At 47.2% G+C, this 23,689-nt stretch overlaps 1 protein-coding gene across 2 annotated transcripts; it reads left to right on the forward strand.

The window, feature by feature from the left end:
* The first annotated feature begins 232 nt into the window (after positions 1 to 232).
* MYD88 (MYD88 innate immune signal transduction adaptor) lies at positions 233 to 10,680 on the forward strand. 2 transcript variants are annotated; one of them, XM_063176798.1, is made up of 5 exons: positions 233 to 624; positions 4,893 to 5,024; positions 6,575 to 6,755; positions 7,313 to 7,404; positions 10,364 to 10,680. In XM_063176798.1, exons 1-5 carry the CDS (start codon positions 264 to 266, stop codon positions 10,516 to 10,518), a joined length of 921 nt encoding a protein of 306 aa, XP_063032868.1. In that variant the 5' UTR covers positions 233 to 263; the 3' UTR covers positions 10,519 to 10,680. The 2 variants fall into 2 exon arrangements, with proteins under 2 accessions (XP_063032868.1, XP_063032940.1); XM_063176870.1 differs by lacking the exon at positions 4,893 to 5,024.
* Positions 10,681 to 23,689: the final 13,009 nt, after the last annotated feature.

Consider the following 23,689-nt stretch of genomic DNA (forward strand, 5'->3'; position numbering starts at 1 on the left):
GAGCCCCGCACCGTGAGGGCGGGAGGGCAGAGAGGGAGCCCCGCACCGTGAGGGAGGGCGGGCGGACGGAGTGAGCCCCGCATCGTGAGGGAGGCAGGGAGGGCGGGCAGAGAGGGAGCCCCGCACCGTGAGGGAGGGCGGGCAGCGAGAGCCCCGCATCGTGAGGGAAGCAGGGCGGGCACAGAGAGAGCCCCGTGGGGCGGTGGAGAGGCGGGGCGAGCCGGGAAGCGAAAGTACCGGGAAGGGGAACTTGGGAGCGCAGCATGGCCATGGCCACGTCCCCGTCGGACCCCGCTGCCAGCCCCAGCCCTGTTGCCAGCCCCGTCCCGCCGCTGGACCCACACGCCGTGCCCATGGTAGCGCTGAACTACGGCGTGCGCCGCCGCCTCGGCCTCTACCTCAACCCGCGGGCGGCCGCGGCCGCGGACTGGACGGCGCTGGCGGAGGCGCTGGGCTGCAGCTTCCTGGAGATCCGGCGGCTTGAGGGGCTGCCCGACCCCACGGCCACGCTGCTGGAGGAATGGCCGGCACGCTGCCCCGGCGGGGCCACCGTGGGGCAGCTCCTCGACGTGCTGCGCCGCTTGGGGCGCGACGATGTCCTGACGGACCTGGCCGGCAGCGTGGGTGAGGAGCTGGGGGAGAGCCCGGGGAATCCCGGAGCCTGCCCTCCTTGATGCCTCGGGAGGGAAGGGATGCTCTTCGTGTTGGTCCTTGCTCTTTGCGTTGGTCTTTCCTGTTTGTGTTCGTCTTTGTTGCTCTGGCCGCGGAGGTGAGGTTACGGAGAAAAAAAAAGGAGAAGGAAAGCCCTTTCCAGATTATGGAGTGACATCGTGTTTGTTGTGGGATGCTCCGGAGGCTGGAGCACCTGTGCCATGGAGACAGGCTGAGAGAGCTGGGGGTGTTCAGCCTGAGCCAGAGAAGGCTTCAGGGAGACCTTAGAGCCCCTTCCAGCGCCTAAAAGGGGAGAGAGGAACTTGTTCATGAATGGTTATAGGATAAGGGAGAATGGTTTTAAACGAAAAGAGATTTAGATTAGATATTGGGAAGAAAATCTTCCCTGTGAGGATGGTGAGGCCCTGGCACAGGTTGCCCAGCGAAGCTGTGGCTGTCCCTGAGTCCCTGTAAGCGTCCAAGGCCGGGTTGGATGTGGCTCTGAACAACCTGGGCTAGTGGAAGGTGTCCCTGCCCATGGCAGAGGTTGGGATGAGATGTCCTGTGAGGTCCCTTCCAACCCAAATCATTCTGTGATTCTCAGAAGTCTCACCTGCCTTCCAGGAGAGATGTGTGCTGTGTTTATCCTAACCATGAGCCCTGCAAAATAACCTGGAGCCCTGGCTTATCCCAAACCTTCAGTTCAAAAGTTTCTCTGTGCCAAAGATGCTCTTAGCCAGGTTAGCCAGGAGACAGTGTGAAAATTATCATGTGTGGATGTAGTGTGATAGGAAGATGTTTGTTGGGGGGGATGAGGGATGTGTGGACCTGGATAATGTCAGGGAAAAAAAATCCATGCAAGCTGAAAAAATTGAGACAGGTCAATGAGAAGAATGAAGGCCCTTGTGCTGTTCTGATAACTTCTTCTTTTTGGGCTCTTTGTATTCCTTGTGGTCAGAGAAATTCAGAGGGAACCCAGCTGTCATCAGAAGGGGAAATTTTTTGCTGAAGGATTTCCAAAGCCAGAGAATTCCCTGAAGGCCTGTGTTGTATAACAGAGCTTACTGAGTTAGCAAGGAGGAAGTATTAAATCTCACTTCCTGTTACTCACGGAGGTAAAGGAAGATGTAGAAATCCATCTCTGTAGAGAGCCTGACCAAGAGGTGATGGAGCACTTCCCTTTGGTCCTGTTCTTCCTACTTTAGATCACAGTCTGAAGGCCAGGTTTTGGGAAAGACAAAAGCATCAGTGTAATTTGTGATCTGCTTATCAGAGATTCCTAGCAAATCTGGGGGAGCTTCCAAAAACCTTGGGACCACCCAGGCTGGTTCTGGCTGATAAGAAGGGACAGATAAATTCTTGGAAGAGGGGCCCACTAAGGGCTGTTCAACAAAAACACTCTCTGTGGCTCAGGAAATTCCTTAACTGTGAATAGTCCAAAAGAGAGATTATGAAAGCAGATTTGTAGATTATATCTGAAAGATAAATTTTAGGGAAATATCTCTGTAAGTTTATTTTATTCTTATGTTCTCCCCTGGACATCTGGTTCTGTGCAGTGCTTGAGACAGGATGAGGCTTGGGGCTGGTGGATCTTCAGCCTGACCAGTGTGACTGTTCCTCTTCTAGGATTTTTGCCTGAGGGCTGCACTGAGAGCCTGTGACCTGGTGCTGGTGATGAGAGCTCTTGGAGAAAGAAAGGAAAGGAAAAGGGAAAGGAAAGGAAAAGGGAAAGGAAAGGAAAAGGGAAAGGAAAGGAAAGGAAAGGAAAGGAAAGGAAAGGAAAGGAAAGGAAAGGAAAGGAAAGGAAAGGAAAGGAAAGGGGGAAAGGAAAGGGGGAAAGGAAAGGGGGAAAGGAAAGGGGGAAAGGAAAGGGGGAAAGGAAAGGGGGAAAGGAAAAAGGGAAAGGAAAAAGGTTTCATGTACTCTTGTGCACAGTATTTCCTGATGCCAGGGGCATCTTTGTGTACCACTGGAACTTCTTCAGTGGGATCCAGCTCAGAATCAGAAAATATCAGTATTGATGTCCCAGCAGCTCTACCCTAACTCTGATCATCCTCAGCAGTTTATTTCTCTGTAGAATCATCTTCAGGGAGGTGAAGCTTTTTGCTTTGATACATTTGTGCTCTTTCCTGCTGAAACTCAGTGATTTTTGTTTCTTCCCTGACCTGTTACAAAAGTGTTCCTTTCCTGCCTGATGGTTACTGGGTCTGTTTTCTCTGTGTTCTCATCATGCTACTGATTTTGTGCTCTAGATTTCATGTTTCTATTCTGTTTTTTTCCAATTTCTCAGGAATTTGTTTGACTGCCAGAGGAATGTAAAGCCTAGTTAGGTGCTTGGTGGAGGAGCACAGCTTGGAGGAGTTTCACTTGATGGTCCCAAAGCATCCCTGATCCTTGTTCACTCTCATTAACCTGTGCAATCAGGTGCTGTTTCCAGCTGGGGACTGATCCACCCCAAATCAGAGGCAAGGAGAGAACACTTGGAGCAAATCCACTGAAATGAACATTTCTGTATTGAGCACTATGCAATGCTGTTAAATAACTGCCTCTTCTTGCCTATTCAGCAGTATTTTGGATTGTGAAACTGGCTCCCAGGGGAATCAAGGCACACTTAGGGTGGTGGCTGTGTGCCAGTCCTTCCTCTGAGACTGCTGAAGCTGTTGGCAATTACAATCATGATTTCAAAGATACTGATTTAGCTGACACACCTCACCAACAGGGGATCTGAGTTGTGGCTTTAGTGAGGAGAGATGTGAAATCTGAACCTTGTGGCTCGTAAGGAATGTGGCTGATTCTCCCCTCTGCAGGACTGGGAAGGCTGAGGGGAGGAGAAAGGCAGATTGGGAATGCCTCAGCCTCAGGAAAAGCTTTGGCCAGATCTGAGCCTTATTAGATTGGAGATAATCCAGTAACAAGATGCAAAGCTGAGACAGAAGCAGGGGGTGGGGCTCAGGCTGGGGCTCCTGCAGACCTGCTTGTGCCAGGCTGTGTTACAGGAGAATTCACTGGGCTCTCACCAGATCCTGCCCTTCCAAGGGATCCTTTACTCTGCTCTTGCACAATCACCTGTGCCAGCTGGTCAGTACTGATTAACACTTGTTGGAGTTTTTTTAATCTTAAGTAAAGGTAGAGTCTCTAGGGAGCTTCATCCTTTTCACAATTCCTTTTTTCAAATCTCCTTTTACTTTCAGTTCTTCTGTAATTACAGAGTAGCAGAGGCTGCAGAGTTTCTTGGTTCTCCAAAGGCTTCACATTTCGATTTATGATTTATTTTTAAACCATGTCTGTTTATAATAGATCTGTGCCCACCACTGACCTGACTGGGCAGTTCACAGCAGTGACTGTGACAGCTCTTTGCCCTTCAGTTATCTCAGGGTGGGTTTCTTTTTCTACTCTGCTTGGGATAAGAGGATCCCTGTTGCTGTAGCACAACATAAAAGCTGCTTCAGGGGCTCCTTAAAATTTCACCTGGTCCTGCTGTGTGTGGTGAGTGTGAACAGCCATTGCCACCTGCAGTTGTCCTGGCTGGCAGAGGCTGGGGTGTGAATCTGCTCTTGTGTGTCTGCAGAGAATTGCTAAGGTCACAAAAGACCTGCAGGATCATGAACCCAGCACTGCCAAGGCCACCTCTAAGCCCTGCCCCCAAGGGCCACATCTGCACATCTTTTGGATCCCTCCAGGGATGCTGACTCCACCATAGCCCTGGGCAGTCTGTTCCAGTGCTTCACCACCCTTCAGTGAAGAATTGTTCCCTAATATCCAATCTAAACCTCCCCTGGTGCAGCTTGAGGCCATTTTGTCTTGTCTTATGGCTTTTTTACATGGACAGAAAGACTGACACCATGAAAACATCCCCAGCTATTTTGTGATTTCAAATATTCCAAAATGCAGAACAATGAGAGCAGATAGCAGAGTTGGGACCTGCTCTGTACCTTATTCCTGGTATTAAAGGTGTACTGGGACATAGTAGAGCTAAGGGGAGGAGGAAGAATAAAACAAGCAAAAGAAAGTACTTCTTAAAATATCAAGAGTGATTTTCAGGAATTAATTGCTAGAGGAGGTGGTGGAGGCAGCATCAAGACATTCAAAAAGAGGTGAGAGAAATTTTACATATTGAAAAAACCAGACAGGGGGTTTCCCTGTAGCATCCCTGATCCCTGAAATAGCTATTCCTGCTTTATGAGCTCCAGCAGTGCAAACCCAGGTCACAGGAGCTCTGCCCTGGCTGTGTGTTTTTGCAGAGGAGGACTGTAAGAAGTACTTGCAGAGGAAGCAGGAAGAGGCCAACCAGCCCCTCCAAGTGCCAGCAGTGGACAGCAGTGTGCCAAAGACATCAGAGCTGATGGGCATCACCACCAGGGATGATCCTTATGGTAAGAGCCCCTGCTTCCACTGCTGCCTCACACCTCCTGTTGAAGTCACCTTCCCCATGGGAAGTGCAGAAAACCTGCTTGCTTTCATAGTTCCCACAAGTTTTCATACCCCAGGCCAGAATGCTTTCTTCATTTTTCCTGTTTCTAAGAGCAGAGAGGGGAAGCAACCCTGGGAAACACTACACACAGGAGCAGGCTGGCACAGAGCCACTGGACACACATGGCAGGGGACTTCACAGAAATGTGTCCCTTAGCCCAGCCTGGCCCAGAGCAGCAGCTGCTGAAAGCTCAAGGGGTTGGAGCCCAGGGGGAAGGGTGTCAGAGGTGATTTCCCTGCCCTGTCTTGGGCAGGTGGAACCACCTTGAATGAAAAGGAAGTGGGTTTGAAGTAGGTGTGCAGTGGGTGGAGAGAGGAAATGTGTTCTGTGTGTGTGCAGCCCTGCATGTGCAGCCAGGTGTGTGCACATGTGTGTGCTGGCCACCTTTGCTGCATGTGTGGACATCACCAACCATCCCCAAATGTCCCCAGATCAATATTCTGTGTTTGTACATGGCAGCTTTGCCTGATGTGACCCCCAAGTTAGCAGCATGCCCCTGCAGCAGTACCCTCAGTTTGCCTGACCTGGCAGACATCCCCCTTCTGCTTCACTGGTTGCTTCTTGGGCTGAATCTGCCTGCTGGGTTGATACTTTCCTCAGCAGCTTTTAGAGCCTGACCTATTTTTTCACTGTGGTAGGCTTTAACTGGCATAAAAAATTGAATTTATCTGTAGTGACATTGATATGGAAAAAAATAACACAATTGGAAACTATCCAGCAGTACTGAGGCACTTAATTATGAGAAACATTGCCCTTCAAATGCAGCACTTTAATATTTGGATAACTGCTAAATAAACAAGAGCTGCCAGCCATTAATGTAATTGGAAAACAGGCCCATTAGGAAATGACTGCAGGTACCCAGGTTTGACATCAGCCATAAGAATGACAGGTTCCAAATTTCAAGGCTCACCCCACAGCTCCATGGACAGCAGATGGCAGGACATTGCTGAATGCTGTTTTGCTTGGGAAGTTTGAATCTCTGTGACCTGAACTAGGGAAAAAGGACCCAGACCAGAAGGATATTATAGATGTGAAACTGTCAGTGAAATCCCAGTGTCAGGGCTCTGAGTTGCATCCCCTGGGGTCCTCTGCTCCCTCCAGCTCCACTCAGATTCCCATAGCTGGACATTGCTGCCTCCTCAGATTTTGCCTGTCTGCACCTCAGCTCCTTTCCCTGACCCCTGCCAGGCAATGTGGGTGTGTGAACAGCCTGGCCAGTGAAAGCAGCCTGATGAGTGTGTGTTACCTCCTGGCTGCTCTGTTAAGGGCAGGAGTCTGGGCTGAAGGGCAGCTCATCTAATAAAAGGCTAAATTACCTTTAGAGTGGCCAGAGCTTTTCTGTCAGACTCCTGATTCTCTGAGTTAAAGTCTGTGGGAGCTCTTGGAAGTTCACTGCAGGAGTGAACTTCATTTATAGTAGAAGATGACAGCTACATTTTTTAATGGTTTCAGGGAGTGGAACAGAGATATTTGATGCCTTCATCTGCTACTGTCAGAAAGACCTCCAGTTTGTCCAGGAGATGATCAGGGAGCTGGAGCAAACAGAGTTCAAACTGAAGCTCTGTGTATTTGATCGGGACGTCTTGCCAGGAGCCTGTGTGTATTCCATCAGTGGAGAACTCATAGAGAGGAGGTAAGTGAACCGTGGCTGTTGGGGCCAGCTGTGAGTGCAGTGGAACATCACATTCACTTTACAGGGATGTCTGCAGCGTGGTGCCAGTGAAACAGCAGAAATCCACAAGAATGTCTTAATGGGCTTTGCTTCATGCTCTTGGCTCAGGAAGGACGACTCAGGCTTTCCCCAGTGTGTCCCTTCATTGTGCTCATGAGGGAGGTGCCACTGTGGTGATGCTACTTATGTTCAATTGCTTTTCTTTGCCTTGTGTGTCATTTATAGACACAGGATCACATAAAGGTTGCACAGTGAAGTCCAGACTGGACTTCACTGTTCCTCATTTTTTGGTACATGAGTGTGTGTCTGTAATCAAGTTTTTCTGTGTAACATCACTATGTGTCTGTCAGCCGTTCCTGCTCTGCAGTTAATTCCTGCTGGAACACAGCCAGGTCCTTCTCCACTGGAGCACTTCAGAGCAGTGGTTTCTGCTCTGTGTGTGGGAATGCTTCTGTTTGTGGGAATGAAAACCATCTCATTTGACATTTTATTTGTCTTCTCCCCTGCTTAATCTGCAGGTGTCGGAGGATGGTGGTTGTCGTTTCTGATGATTACCTGGAAAGCGAAGAATGTGATTTCCAGACCAAATTTGCTCTTAGTCTTTCCCCAGGTAAGATCATAGAAATATCCCATTTACAATTGCACATTATCCTTTTTATTACAATGACATCTAAACCTTCAGCTGAGGTCAGTGGGCACTGTACCACTAGAACTAACAGGGGCTTCATAATTTGGTTGTGCAAGCAGGGGCTTGGGCTGGGTCCCTTGCCCTGCTCTTGACCTTCTTCATGTGGCTGCAAGCAAGAAGCTGCCTGTGCTGCACTGCTCCAGCTGTCAGTGGGATAATGCTGCTTGCTCCAGAAATGTCAGAGCTGCATGTCAGGCTTGTGAAGGGCTTCCAGATCCACAGAAAAAGTAGTATAATAAATCCAGGATGTGAGTAAAGCTGGGAATTAGGTGACAGGTAATGAACATGCAGATTTCAAGGCCAGGCTGGGTGGGGCTCTGAGTAACCTGGTCTAGAAGGTGTCCCTGCCCATAGCAGGGGGGTTGGAACTGGATGATCTTCAGGGCCTCTTCCAACTCAACCCATTCCATTTTATGATTCTTGTAGGGATCCTTGAGTATAGTGGATGGGTAAACAAAATATGGAATGAATGTTCAACTTAGGTTGGGAAATTTTTTACATATTTTGTTCTGAATTGAAAAGCCACCAATTTACTTCTGCCAGGTCTGTTGTGATTGCTGTTTTTTAGCCAGTAGTCATTCTACAGTTGCCTGTGTTGCTGGGGAGTAAGTGCAGCCCAGCCTAATAGTATGGAGGATATGTAGAAAATATCCTAATAGTATGGAGGATATATAGAAAATATCCTAATAGTATGGAGGATATGTAGAAAATACCCTAATAGTATGGAGGATATGTAGAAAATACCCTAATAGTATGGAGGATATGTAGAAAATATCCTAATAGTATGGAGGATATGTAGAAAATACCCTAATAGTATGGAGGATATGTAGAAAATATCCTAATAGTATGGAGGATATATAGAAAATATCCTAATAGTATGGAGGATATATAGAAAATATCCTAATAGTATGGAGGATATATAGAAAATACCCTAATAGTATGGAGGATATGTAGAAAATACCCTGATAGTATGGAGGATATGTAGAAAATATCCTAATAGTATGGAGGATATGTGGAAGAGTATCTGGATATAAAGTCTCTCTTCTAGATGAGGCATCTGACATGATATTGTAAAGGACATGCCAGAGGTTAGGCCAGAAGCTGGTGGCAGAGACAGGAATTCACTTCCTCTTCCTTGACACACTAATTTCATATGATATCAGTTAATCCAGTGAACACTCCCAGGACTTTGTATCAGCCCCCAGTCATCAAGATATGTAGAAAAGTCCTTTTAGTTCTTCAGCAGCTTTTTGTGGGCATCACACCTTCCATTAGAACAGGAAAAGAAGCTCCATCTGTGTGGAATGCCCTGAGCTCTGCCAGTGGGAACACAGGTGGAAGTACAGGCTTAGAGAAGTCACAGCATTACTGTTTGTGTGGGGTGTTAGTGATGCACAGAAGGGTTTGGTGGCAGGTTCTGAGAACCCCATAGATTACTCAGCATCTGCTGCAGGTATGAAATGTTGGTTATTTGCCTCATCCCTGTCTCAGTGCAGGTGGTGGCGGGTGTCCCTGTGGAGAGCTACAAGGAGAAAACTCCTCTGTAGAAGAGCTGCTCCTTCAAGCAGCAGCAGTCACAGGGAGGGTGCTCTCACCTCGTGGTGTCTCAAAACCAGCAGTCCATGTTAGCAGGGGGATTCCTTGGGGAACATCTGCAGCTTGAATAAATCAGGAGTCAGAGACTTGCTCTCCAGAGTGAGAACTGGTTGCAGTATAATCAGATGATGCCCAGTCAGGTAAAAATGCTGGTGTTAGAATGGTAGGTGCTGCTGCCTATTTCTTGTCCCCAACAAACCTCTCCTGGTGAAAAGCGAGTTGAGTTAACATTCAGGCAACACAGTCAAACCTGCACTCAACACTCACCACAATGCAAGAAAGGCTCTTTTGCAAGGTTTTATTTCAGCAGTCTCATGCAGCTGAAGGGGAACCTGGAGAGAAAGAGGAAGAACCAGGTGGAGCAGGCAGCTTAAGAAGGGGAAGGGGTGGGAGGCAGAGCTAAGGGCTGGGCAGAGGGGACTGGCCACCAGGGGAAGGGGGTGGCTTCCAGGGATGCTAAGCCAGTGAGGGGACAGGGGAAGGAGAAACCAGGGGAAGTTGTGACACAGAAGTCCAGGGGGAGTCTGTTTTTCCCCCCACGAGGGCTAACTCTATGGTGAGTAGTTACTGCTATTTCCAGGGCTGGGGATTTGGGGATTGACCAAGAGCAGAGAGTTCATGGGATGCCACAGTCAGGAGCAAAGCTGGATTTTGTGATGTGTGTGCTGTGGTGGGGAGGGAATGGATGTGGGCTCTGCCTGTGGCTCTGTGTGACCCCCTCTCTGTGTGACCCCCTCTCTGTGTGCCCCTCTCTGTGTGCCCCTCTCTGTGTGACCCCCTCTCTGTGTGACCCCCTCTCTGTGTGACCCCCTCTCTGTGTGACCCTCTCTGTGTGACCTCTCTGTGTGACCTCTCTGTGTGACCTCCTCTCTGTGTGACCCCTCTGTGTGTGCCCCTCTCTGTGTGTCCCCCTCTCTGTGTGTCCCCCTCTCTGTGTGACCTCTCTGTGTGACCTCTCTGTGTCCCCCTCTCTGTGTGACCCTCTCTGTGTCCCCCTCTCTGTGTGACCTCTCTGTGTGACCCCCTCTCTGTGTCACCTCTCTGTGTCCCCTCTCTGTGTGACTCTCTGTGTCACCTCTCTGTGTCACCCCCTCTCTGTGTGCCCCTCTCTGTGTCCCCTCTCTGTGTCCCCCTCTCTGTGTCCCCTCTCTGTGTGACTCTCTGTGTGCCCCTCTCTGTGTGCCCCTCTCTGTGTCCCCCTCTCTGTGTGACACTCTGTCTGCCCCTCTCTGTGTGACTCTCTGTGTCCCCCTCTGTGTGACTCTCTGTGGGATGTCCCTTTCAGGTGCTCGGCACAAGCGGCTGATTCCAGTCAAGTACAAGTCCATGAAGAACGAGTTCCCGAGTATCTTACGGTTCATTACCATTTGTGACTACACCAATCCTTGCACCAAAAAATGGTTCTGGACCAGACTGGCAAAATCCCTCATGCTGCCCTGATGCAGAGTCCTGAGAGCTGGGTGCTCTGTAACCTGTCCTGGCTGTGCCTTTGGACCAGGGCTGTGCTTGACACGGGGCCTTCCACCACTTCAGGACCTGGATCCTTGCTTGGAGCCTGTGACTGGGAACAAAGAACTCTCTCCAGCACTTCTTAGAACTCTGAGGGGAAATAAAACAACTGTGTTGGTGTTCCAGGTTAAGTCACTGAGCAGCAGCATCCAGCATTTGTGGAGTAAGCGCTTTCATAAAAATACACATCTAATCTGATACAGGAAGACTCTGTTGTAAGAATTAGCAAGACCTCAGAGCCTCAAACTGCAGGTTTTGTCAATGTTTTAAAGCTACAGTGACATCAAGGCTTATGCACATATTGCACAGGTCTGTCTCCATTCAGGTCACATTTGATTCAGTGACCTTCTACCAGCATTTCATATTCCCAGATTTTACTAAATTTTTATTTTCTCCTTCAGGAGAAATTCAGTCTTAAAATACATCTTTTCAGTGACAGTCTTACTATACAAAGCAGGGGCTGCTGTTGCTCATTGACTTGACCAAGGTCTGCACCTCAGTGGGTCCAGATCTCAAATTCTTTCACCTTTAAAAACCTTCCAAAACACAGCAGCTTTTGGGATGCCTCAAAAGCACAGGGCTAAACACTGAATAAGGAGTGTATTAAATTGACATTTGGGCTGTTTAAAATATGGAAGTGAATGTTACATTACTAGGAAGGAGCCTAATTTAATTAACTGCCACAATAATTACTGTATTTCTGTGACTAAGGCTCAGAGCAATGTCAGGACTGCTCTGCTTGTTAGATTTGGCCTTGAATCCTGCCCGTGGCTAGTGGATCTCATCAGTGCTCCAGGGTGGAGGTCAGGAGTTCTACCCAAAGGAGTGTTTAAAGCAATCCATTGGTGAATTAAACAGATTTACAGTAAATATTGACTTTTTAAATTGGGGAAGAGAGGAATCTCGCTTATGTGTCTGCAGTTGCTTGAACTCTGCCCCTTTGTTCTTTACTTCAGCCACTGACTAATGTTGATTTTACAGCTTAATGTTTTACTAGTTTACATTTTTAAGGTTGCATCTGGATGTGATTTTATTTTCCAATTTTAGCTTTGTTTTAAAGCATTACCAGGGCTGAGACAGAAATGGGCCCCTGTCCCTCCCTCACACTCCCTGTCAGTAAATGATCCCTTGGCAGGGATGCTGCCAAATCCTGTCCAGGTGCTGCTGCTGGTTCCTCATTCATGCACATCATGTTGGCATCAGGAGCCATTTTTGGATAGACTCAGGAGCTGGGTGTTTCCTCTACAAAAGTAACTGCTGCCATCGTGCCAAGGTGACATTTGCACCTTCCTGTCTTGCTAGAACAGGTGAGAAGTCTGTGGGCACTGGAGGAGGAAAGTTAAGCTGATGAGGGGTTTCTGAGTGAGTCCTATTGCCCTGGGGCCTCTCCTGCAGAAGTGGAGACAGCTGCTTGCCTCTGGCTTTCTGCATAATCGTTAAATGTTAATTACACAAGAGGTTCAGGAGGCTGCTTGATCCCCGGGGGCTCAGTGAATTCTCATACTCCGGAGAGCCTATAAACATCAATTATGGGTCATTACTCGCAGGACCGAAGCAGATTGCTCCTGCCCGGAGAGCTGGAAGGGCTCGGGTGGCTCCTGCAGGGGAGCCGGGGCAGAGGAGCCCGTGCTGGACGCTAGAGGGAGGCCATGGCCCACGCTGCTCCCTGCAGGGACTGCGGGTGAGGTGTTTGTGAGGGCCCCAGGACCAGGGGAGAGATGAGAATCTGACTCCGTGTTCTCAAAAAGCTGATTTATTATTTAATATATTAAAGATTATTTAATATATTAAAGAATATATTAATATATTAAAGAATGCTATACTGAAACTATACTAAAGAAATAGAGAAAAGATACATTGGAAGGCTCAACAAGAACGATAATAAAAACTCGTGACTGACTCCTCAGAGTCTGACACAGCTGATGGTGATTGGTCATTAATTAAAACCAATTCACATGGAACCAATCAAACATTCACCTGTTGATAAACGATTTCCAGACCATCTTCCAAAGCAATCAGATAATTCTCGTTTTCATTCTTTTCTGAGGCTTCTCAGCTTCTCAGGAGAAAAATCCTGGGCAAAGAGGATTTTTCAGAAAATATGATGGTGGCATAGCTGGGATGGGCCAGCAGGGCACTGACATGGAAAAAACACAGGTGGGTTCTCCTCCTCTTCCCCTTGCTCCCTCTTCTGAGCAAGGTATACCAAAAACAGTGAGAATTTTGGCAGCTTTACCCTCATGCAGTGTCTGCAGAGTCCTGATGGTTTGGGACTTGGTGTGTTGCATGTGAGAGGAAAATAACAATCCACTGTTTGTAATAAATGGTTTGGTGATCACCCAGCAGGGAAAGTGCTGGTTCTAAAAGGGAAAGCAAACAGAGGAGCTGGATTTCTAAATTTTTTGAGTTCAAATAGATAAATGCTATATTCCAGTTAGTGGTGAAAGATGTTGGGATCTTGTTAGCACCCTGCTTGTGGTGCCCTGGCTTTTCTCTCTGCTTGGCTTGGATGCTGGGAAGGTCTTGCTGTTATGGGGCTGTTGCTTTATTACAATTAACTATTTATGTTACAGGCTAAAATAATTATTTGGGGGTAAAGTGAGGTAACAGCCCTAAAATATAAAATATGCTTTAAATATGTATCCTCTTCTATGTAAACCCCAGAGTTTATGCACTTCTGACACTTTCATATCTGCATTGTCACAATAACTTCAAGTGTGACATTGTGAATGATACAAAATGCAGTTGTTGTGAACCTTTTGCCCATTTCAGTGGCATTTTGGGTGCTCCTCCCCCTCTTTCATGTTCAGTGGAAGGTCAAAATTTTTGGACACCTTTAAAAAAGGGATTTTTAAAATTGTGGTGTTACAAGGGTTCTTTTGTTTTGTCTTTGTCCCTCACTGAAATTGTCTTAGTTGAATCTCATTTATTTTTATATACAGACATATATATATATTTATAATTTTGTGTCCTGATACAAAGGGGGAAAGCATCTGTGTTTATAGGCATTCTGAAAATAGACAATATTTCTGTTTTTCTCCTCAAAAATCCAAACTTTTGCTACTTGTGAAAACATTTTAAAATAAAGAATGAAAACCCAGCAGGCAGAATCTGCTTTGTGGCATTGAAGAACAAAACTGTGTCTCAAAATGAAGTTTAAGGAAGGAAAGACATGGGATAGTTCTTTATTTTCATGTTTTGGCTAAGTAACTTCATCACAGCATCAGAGGGGGTGGTTGGGTGTGCCTGGGAGAGAGAGATATAGAGTTATGTCATGCCAGGAGGAAAATGTATCAAGGAATTGTACTTCAGACATGTGGTTCCTCTCCAGGTCTTGTTTTTTGTTTTGTGATCTGTGTTGCCATCCTGGATTTCTTCAGCCCTGGTGCCCATCAGGCTGGAGGGGATGGAGCCAGGGCTGTGTTGGGGTGCTGCTCCTGCTCCACACCCTTCCTGGAGGCCCCAGCAGGGATTATGGCAGTGCAGTGATCTATCTGGGGGATTCTGCCAGTTTTATTTCCTTTGGCTTGCAGTCAGTCCAAGGCAGGGAAGTAACTCAGACCCCCAGCAGCTGTCAGGCCAAGGCCCTGCCACAGGAAAAGAAGAAGGATCATGCATCATGGAAGTGTTGGTTGGAAGGAATTCCTGGAGGCTGAGGCTGAGCTGCTTTTCCCCATGGGAGGGGCCACACCCTCAGCACTTGCAGGGCCACGTTCCCTATAAAACCACTGAAGTTGTGTCCCTGCTATGGCTGCTATGAACATATGGACAGCAGGGTGGAAACCATCCCTGGATGGATTATTCTAGATGGAAGCTGCTGGCAAGAGCAGCCTGCCAGGAGGGTCCCATTCCCTGGCAGTGCTGGTATCCCATCAGTCCCAGTGCAGCTTCACACCCTGCCCTGCTCTGTGCTTTGGAGCAGTTCATGATCCTTGCCTGTATTTGAGCCTGAGCTCTGGTTCAGGGGGGTTTGAAGGGTCCAGCAGCAGCAGCTCTTTCCCAGCTGTCATTCCCTTTGTGCTGAAGAAATATTCCCAGTCCTCTGTTTTACTTTGGTGCCATTTCCTCATCTCCTGCAGGACAGCATTTACCTGGTGAAACTGCTGCAGAATGTTCTCAGCTTCAGGAAGAAAGGCTGAGAGGTCAAATATTGACCTCAATGGATCAAATTCCATCCTTCATTTTCACCAATGTGAAATTGGTTGTGTTACCATGGGGGAGGCACTGCTTGGTCCAGAGGGCACATTTACAGGAATAAAATTAGCATAGGGAAGAAAGAGTAATTATGCATAAAAAATAGCTGGGAAAATGTTGCTTGAGCATCCTGGAAACAGATTTTAATAAGGCAATAAAAAACAAACCCCACAAGGTTCACACTTCTGGGAAACATTCTCATAGAATTTATTAAAAAGAGCACCTCTGTCACAACATTTGGGGCTTTACAACATGTGCTGTGTACAAATATTTCACTAAAGGTAATTTTCTCTAGGTGTTACAGCCATTTTTGTATCCCCACTAGGACTTTGAGATGACTTTGAACCCAACCCAACCTCTTGATCAGCACTATCAAGCCCAGCCCTGGAAAAACTTGTTTATTTTGCAACAAAATCTGCAGTCAGGGGACTGAATAGTGTTGTATTCACTCCGGGGCTGTGCTGTGCTGTGAAAGGTTAATTAATTGAAGCTGTGTTTAAATCTTAAGCAGTTCCAAAGTCTGATTTACTAACAATGCATTTTCTGTTCTGCAGCAGAAGCCAGCTTAGCAGTGCCTTTTCCTCACCCTGATCCCACTGATACAGCTGCTCATGCCATGGCAGAGGTTGGGGCTGTCCTTGCCCATCTTGATCCTTCCATCTCAGCTGGGTAGATGGTTTCTACAGAGGCAGGGGGTGCATCCCTGCAGTTCAGAGCATGAAGGCTGTACCAGCTGCTCATGGAGTTTTGTCACAGACATCTTTTCATTAAAATCCTTTCATTAGGATTTTTCCTGTTGAAGCTGAGAAGTTTCAGCAACAAAGTGTAAACAATGGTTATCTGCTGCTGTGGAATGCAGCAGGTGGATCCATGATTAGGCTCTTGTAGATGTTTGGATTTACTGACTACTCATGGCAAAGCTGGGTCTTGCTCTCTGCCAAGAGACAGATCTTTGTTATTCATTCTTTTTTGTTCTTAGCTTAGCTAGCCTTCTGAGAACTTCTCTTTCTATTTCTTTTTAGTATAGTTATAATGTAGTATATATATCATAAAATAATAAATCAAGCCTTCTGAACATGAGGTCAACATTCTCACTTCTCTCTCCACCTGCAAAACCCTTGTGACTGCCGTCCCAGCGTTCCTCCTGCCTCACAGCCACTGGAGGGGTTTTGATTCCCATTTCCCCAATTCCCAGTCTTGCTTAGGGTGGGTTTTGTTGGGGCTGGACTGGAAGGACAGAATGAGCTGTACTGTCCATGAAACACTTAACTATGGCTCCCTACAAAAGGTTGCTTGGAACTTTTTCCTGCACTTTCCCAGTGCCTTGGAGAGCAGGACAACGTGCAGTGTGTCCAGCTGAGCCCAAGGACAGCACAGCTGTTCCATCCTGTGCTTCCAAGCCTCCCCTTCCCAGCAAACACAGAGAACCCCCAGTGAGGAGGCAGGTGGCAGATGGCTGGGAGCTCAGAGGCACTGGGAGGAACATGCCAGCATTTCCTCAACATCCAAACCATCCCTGAGCAGACAGATTTTGCACAGCTCTCAGTCCTTCCATGCATTCCCACAAGGAAAGAGTAAAGCAGTGTCTGGCTGGGTGCCAGCCTCCAGGGAAAGATGCACTGGCTCCTGCTGGCTCTTCAGGGGAGTGACTGCTTATCCACCTGTGCCAAGAGAGCAGCAGGGTTCTGCAGAGCAGGCAGTGGGGGACAAGATGCAGGATCTTGAGGAGAACCCTTGCTTCAAGCCCAGTGAGAACATGGAGGCTCAATGCTGCAATTTTCTATGGTTTCTGAGTGAAATCAAAGTCATGAGATGATAAAATAGGTCTTTATCCACTGTTTAGGGTGCTAGTTAGGAATTCATGGGGAATGTGTTCACGCAAATGTGGGGTTACCATGAAGTGAACTTTCACAAAGTTTTTGCAGCATTTTTCTGGCTCTGATCTTCAGCTGTGTCAGCAGAATGAGATGTATGAGCTGCAAGACCTGAGGTGTTTAACTGTTCATGTGCCATTTCTGAGGCCTCAGGAACAAATACCACTCAGGAGGGGAAAAACTGGGAAAGCAAACCTGGAGTTCCACATGCTTTTCCCTGTCCCACTGTGGGGCCATGGCAGACCCTGCAGTCAGCTTTACAGCAACATTTTCAAAAGTATTCAGAAATCTGGGTGACAGATTTAAAACTACTGAATCATGGAAGATTTAGTGTTTGATTTTTGGTAGCACTTAACAGAGACCCACCCAGTGAAATATACAGGGAAATGAGATTTCAAGTGCTTTGAGCCAAGGAATAAACTGGACATTGGCCTTACAATATCAGTCTCAGTAGCCCCAAAACCTTGCACAGGTATGTAAAGACCACAATGTAAAGGCCTTTTGAGATCTTTAGAAAGGCAAAGGAGACAAACATCACATTTTTTTACTTTAAATCTATTTAGTCTTCAAATTAATATTCCCTGCTTTTCCTACCAGTTATTCTCTAGACTCCTTGGTGCCTTCACCTCTGCTAGCACTGCACCTGGCATCTGCTCAGCTGTGTTGTGTTTTTGAGCATCAGGAGTGGAAGTTTTTCAGCTTCCCTCTCAGAATCTCCCTCATCAGCATGCTGCTCTTGGCAGAAGGGCTTGTCTTCAGCTCCAAGACATGCATATTGATCAGTCATTTCCTTTTGTTACCTTGCATCCTGCCATCGATTTTAATTGTTCCCTGCTGAAGAGGAAGCATTCAGTGCACGTACAATTACCAACGACAACATTTTTGCTTTATTTTTCCTTTCCACACCTTTTGCCTGGTGTTGCCTCTGCTCAGCTCTCCAGAGCTGTGGATCTCTCTCCCTCTCAGCAAGCAGCACTCTGCACAAATCATGCAGCAGTCAATTTGTGTCTATTAAATAAATTTCTGATTCTCTGTGACAGCTTTCCCTGCTGCATGATTTCACACTTCAGCAGTTTGTTTCTGAGGTGCCACGTGGGTTTTTTTCTTTTTTTGAAGGGGTGGTGGTGATAATCCATTTTGTTTGCAGATACCTTCCTCATGTCTTCCCAGATCCTCTTTCCTGCTGCTGTCCTTAAGGGACTTGTACAACTTCAAATGACTCCCAGTGAGTCTCCTCTTGTGGCTCCTCCTCAGCATACAGGGCTGTTCCTGGGCTGTTCCCTGGACTTTCCTGCTGCTGAAGTGGAACAGCTTCTCCAAGACAAAGCTGCAGCTTGGTCCTGTACCTCCCACCCCTGTGGTGCAAAATACCAGAGCTGGGAACTGCTGTGATTCATTAATTCCTCTCCTTCTTCTTTCTAAGATGCCTTCTTAGATTGTTCCCATCTTTTAAAAACATTCCTGCACTCTCAGAGGGCTTTCAGTACAAATATTTCCTGAAGGCCCTGTGTGGAAGGACCTTGGTGCCCTCCCACTGTCTCTGATTCCAGGTTTTCCTTTAGATACACAAAAAGGATCCTATTTTTAGCAGCTAGCAGTCAATGGCACAGGAATTCATGAGTAGGGAGGAAAGGATGTGAACTATCCAAATATATTTTTTTTTCAAATGAGATCTCTTTACATTCCTATCACCACAGTAATAAGCCATGAGTCACTGTTACACTGAACTATTAGACCATTATTGTAAACTCATGTCACTAGAATCTGCTAATGTGAACCATAAACCTTGCCTGCCCTCTGCTTTGCTGGTTCCAGTAGATATTGGCCAGTTTTAAGGATAAGAACAGTATTCCCTCACAAATTTTATTCCCAGATGGCAAGAAATGAATGAAATCTTATCCAATCCTATCTTTCCATTCCTAGAGTTTCTCTTCTCATTGCCTTTTAAGAGAACTCCTCTTACTGTAACATTACAAAAGAAGTTTTATTTGATTTCTTCAAAGTTTGCCAGCTGTAAATTGGGACCAAACACTCCCAGCTGAGAGAATATCCATGGGAGCACCTCCAAAACTGCTTTCTGTGCTCAGCCCTGCCATGGCCAGCCCTCCCTGCCACTTGCTGTTGCAGCAGACAAGTCCCATGTGTCCCTGGGCACTTCAATCTCCTTCTGAAGGTGTGTCAGGGGTAATGAGCAGACTGAGTTTTTTCTAGAAGAGTTTTGTTGAATATTAAAATGTCAAAATGGTGTTAAACACACACAGTGTATTTAAGTCCTTGGCCACCCTTCCTCAGCTAGCTGCAGAAGAGTCAGGCCAGATGTATCCACTTGTCCAGCAGGGTCTGGCTGCTTCCACCAGGCTCATTTTGCACTTGGAAGAACCAGGGAAAAAGCTCTGAAACACATTCTCATCCCTGTGCTTAGAAAATGCTTTATGATGGAGATTTACCCTGCACAGAAGAGGCTGGTGGGAAAACCTTTCTGTCCTCAGAAGCTGTGACTTTCCCAGGGTGAAAAGAGGTGCAGGCATGTGAAGTGTCTTTCACTGGCTCCTGTAAAGACAAAGAGGTATTAAGACAGCATTATTGGAAACCAGAGCAGAGCAAGGGCTGATTATTAAATGGTTCAGGTATGTGCTAATCAAGATCTTGTTATAATTATTTCTCAAGCATTGATTTTTATATTAGATTGGAAGGAGGTAGCAATTAATTTGTTACAGAGAGGGTTAAATGGCTTTCAATTTATACACTAAAAAAAATCATAAACTTAGAAGAAATGTGTAAGAAGAAAAAAACTTGTCTTGGAGATAAACTCTTTTCTTGTTTCCTGGAGCTTAAAATCTGGGGGCTATTTTCAGTGAAGGAAGTTAGAGAGCAGCACATAGTTTCTGTGGAGGGGCAGGCTGCTGGGATGAGAAGTGTGTTTGCAGAGTGAAAGCTGGTTTCAGTAAACACCCTGTGAGAACCAGAATTCACCTGTTAAAACTGGGCCTTCAGCTACTTGACTTCAAAGTGACCTCAGAGCTGAATTTGAAATGGCTCAGTGACGGGGTGGAGATACAGGGTAGCACACGGGATCACTTAGGAAAACCTGCTGGTGTGGTTTAGACTGGAATTTAGCTTGTGGTTTGAAAACAACTATTATTAAAAGCTTGCTCCACTTGGAGGGTTTGAAATCACTGCTCCTTCCTCCACTGCAGGGTCTTCACATCATTTCTCCAAAGCAAAGCTGCCAGGAGAAAAAACCTGGAGATCAAGTGCAGTGCCTGCCTTTGTTTGTTGGAGAGGAAACTGCCTTGTATTTAGTTAAGTAATCAGCTGCAGTTTGATAGAGTGAGGTCCCTTCAATAAACCTGGAAGTGTTGCCATGAAGAGAGAACAGCAGGCAAATTCTGCAGTGGAACAAGGTCAGGCATTCTGCTCGAGGACGTGGGCAATAAAACAGGCATTGATGGGATTCCCTCAGCCCAGGCTGTACCAGGCAGCTCCCCAGGCACATGTGGTGCCATTGTCTGCACCAGCCCTGGCAGCCACTGCTCTTACACACAGAGGTTTATGGTGCCTTAAAGAGCCTTAAACCATAAACATGGCAACAAAAGCCACGGCCCTGAACACAGCTAAACTGTGACAGCAAATGTCTCTGCATGGCTGGGCTGAAAGAGCAACTCTGGCTTCAACTCTAGCAAAGAGAAAATTATATATCTGAGAGGCTACATGACCAGAAAGATGAAATCTGTAGGGCATCAATACACAAACTGGAGTTGAAATTAGTTTTCTGTAAAAAGCCAAAAGTTAGTTTATGTTCACAGTTGTGATGATGATCACAGAATTATAAAATAGTTTGGGTTGGAAGGGACCTTTAAAGGCCATTCAGCCCAACTCCTCTGCAATGACCAGGGACAGCTTCAACCAAACCAGTTTGCCAGAGCCCCATCCAACCTGGCCTTTAATATTTGCAGGAATGGGGCATCACCACCTCTCTGGGCAACCTGTGCCAGTGCCTCACCACCCTTATGATAAAAAAATTCTGTCTGATATCTCATCTAAACTGGCAGTCCTTCAGTTTAAAGTCATTGCCCCTGTCCTACTGCAACAGGCCCTGCTAAAAAGTTTGTTCCCTTTTGTCTTACAGCAGAGGTGACAAAACCCATCAAGGACCCTTCCAGGTACTAAAAGTAGCAATGTCTGTGTGCTGAGCATTGAAAACCAATCTGGGTATTAAACATCATTTTTACAATATTACATGGATTGAAAAACCAAGCTAGGAGCTGGACAGTGCCAGTAAGTTTCACTGGAACAATAAGAAATTGGCCCAGAAAGGCAGGAAAGCATGTGCCTGACGAGAAGGGGAGCATTTTGTGTGAGCATGCATTGTGTGCCTGGTGTGCCAAGGCTTTGGCAGTGCAACACCAGCCCCAGGATATCAGTGAAATGCAGGAGCCAGGAGAAAGCCTCCATTCTGCTGCAGAATTGATGGAGGAGGAGCGCCCTGCCTGCCCTGATCCGTGGTGTTTTACTGGAAATCAAAAAATGCAGGAAACCCAGCGCTGGAATGTCTTTTTTTTTTTTTTTTTTTCCTCAGGGATTTTTTCTTTCTCAGGCTGCAGCCTTCCCACCTGAAAGGCATCTGAAGTTTTTCCACTTCTCAGTCTCCCCTAAAGCCCGGTCCAGAGCGGAGGTGGATACACCAGGAAGCTGCTTTTCCACTTCATATTTCCACTAAAATTTCTTGTTATTACAAAAGAGCACTTGATTCAGCAGCACCACTTCACAGCTCTTTTATAAATAGAGGCATTGCCTCTGCCCTGAGGAGCTCACAGCCTACACGAGACAGGCAAAATTCAGAAAATCAGGGAAAAGAGGATGAGCAGAAGGGATGAAAGAGGAGAAGGTGCTGCTTGGAAGTCTGAAGCTGGCTAAGGAATAAAAGCTTTGTGGAATCCAGCTCCGTGTTTTCATCCCTCAGCAGACTCAGCTTGGAACAACCCACTAAATGAATGAGTGCAACAGCAACCCCTGACTTTTGAGAGACTCAAAATGCTGAGTTCATTAAAAAAAAAAAAATTGCAAAATTTATGAGACCTGGAGTCTATGACTGAATGAGAGATCTGGGATTAAAAATATGGAAATGCATCTTTCATGGCAGAGCTGGAAAAATAAAATGTAGCACTCATCTCTCTATGCTCACGTGGCCACTAGTGGTCCTGCCAGTGAACATTTTAAATTTTAATTTTGATCAAAGCCTGTGGTTATTCTTAAAGAACAAGGCACATTGTGGACCTAATCCTACCCCAGTGGTCTAAAGCAGTAAGAGTTTTAGCATTGCCTTCAGGGAGAGGATTTTTCAGCCCAGAATAAGAGAATCCAAAAGATGGTTCTGAATTTAAAAGCATGTGGTAAAATTAAGTGTATAAGCCTCTTTTTGTAGTTGGTGCCTGGCTCAGATCCATTTTTACCATGCTGTTAGCTATCAGAAATATGACACTGGCTACCCCGGTGCCTGCTCTGGGGTAAAACCTGTTTTTAATTGCTATATAAACTCCTTTTATAACATGGTTAAAAGATCACAGAGACGGTTCCGAGCAGTAATTAAGGCATATTTAGCAAATATTAAAAATGGCTCAGCAGGGGAATGTTTAACACAGACAAGCAGGAAAACAAACAGCTTTTCAGTTGGAGGTTCTGCCTTATGACAGAGCCTGTACAGCAGTGATCGAGATGGGGCTGTGGGGCTTTTGCAGAACACAAAAAAAGAGAAAAGGAATGAGCTGGTGTCCTGCATTAGAGCACGAGTGAAAGCACTGTGGTCAGACCGTGCCTTTGGCAGTGGCCCTCCACAAAGCCTGGTTGACCAGAGGAATCTCAGGAATTTGCCCTAATAAACTAAAAATACATGTAACTGATGTTCTTTGACCCACAGAAGGGCCTGACATGCAGCCACAAGAAGAACAGTGACCAGCAAAGGATGAAACCTGATACTCGGATTCCCAGTCGGTTCTCCTGATGGTTACACTCCTGCATTGCAATAGTGAGATGCTGTTTTATCTCTTTTCAGGTGAGAAAATAAAAATAATCCACAAACTATAAACAATTTAAATGTATATATATTAGACAGTGACATCAGCCTTCGTGATTCCGCTCTCTTTCAAATTTCAATTTCTTTTCCTCAATGACCACCAGATGTACTCCTGAGTGCATCCAGCTAAAATAGCTCCGGGTGTGGAGCCTTAAACCGCAGGATGAACGTGCAGGACACCTCCATGAGGGGGTTGGACATATCCACGAGCGCTGGAACTGCAGCATGGAGCAGAGAATTGCCCATCCTGGGGGGCTGCGAGCATACCAGGCCCCCTGATCCCTCACACACTATTTTTAAACACGGAATGTGCATCCCTGTAGCGGCCGGGCCGGGCCGGGCCGGGCCGGGCCCCGCTCCCGCCCGCAGGCTCCGGATCCCCTGACGGCAGGAGCGGGGCCCGGCCCCTCGGGCACAGGGACCCGGGAAATGCCAGCACATGATTGACAGCCGCTCGACCAATAGGAGCAGCGGATCCGGCAGCGGCCAGCCAATCGTGACCCTCCTAGCTCTTAAACAGGCACCCGCTCCCGCCTTGTGCCTGAGGGCGGGGACGATGCTCGCCGCCGCCATCTTGTGTGTGGCATCCCCGCCCTTTCCTTAGGGGCTTCTCCTCCGTACTTTGCCTTGGAGTCCTCCCCTACCGGCCCGTCCCTTGAGGCCGGTGGGGATAACCGAGAAAACCGTGGCGTAGTCGCCTTCTGGCGGTGGGAGGGGTGTTGCCACGCCACGCTCAAGATGGCGTCGGGCGGCGCCCTGCCGTGGCGGGCGGGGCGCACGCGGTGACGTTAGCGCTCCCGGCATGGGCAGGTGCAGGAGGTGGCGGTGGCCGGAGTTGGGCCGGCGGTAGCGGCGGGAGAGGAGGAGGCGGAGGAGGAGGCGGCTCGGACTCGGCCGTGCTTCGGGGACAGCCGGGACACCGCAGCGCCTCCTCTCCGCTCCCTCGCCCCTCGGGGACGCT

This window comes from Melospiza melodia, chromosome 1 (genome assembly GCF_035770615.1).
Source record: "Melospiza melodia melodia isolate bMelMel2 chromosome 1, bMelMel2.pri, whole genome shotgun sequence".
NCBI classification, from domain to species: domain Eukaryota; kingdom Metazoa; phylum Chordata; class Aves; order Passeriformes; family Passerellidae; genus Melospiza; species Melospiza melodia.

Excerpts from the sequence above, each read along its gene's own strand:
- MYD88 (XM_063176798.1), top strand. The coding sequence starts at position 264 with ATGGCCATGGCCACGTCCCCGTCGGACCCCGCTGCCAGCCCCAGCCCT. Across the intron at positions 6,756-7,312 it reads GGAGAACTCATAGAGAGGAG|GTGTCGGAGGATGGTGGTTG; the intron begins GTAAGTGAACCG and ends CTTAATCTGCAG. Across the intron at positions 7,405-10,363 it reads TGCTCTTAGTCTTTCCCCAG|GTGCTCGGCACAAGCGGCTG; the intron begins GTAAGATCATAG and ends TGTCCCTTTCAG.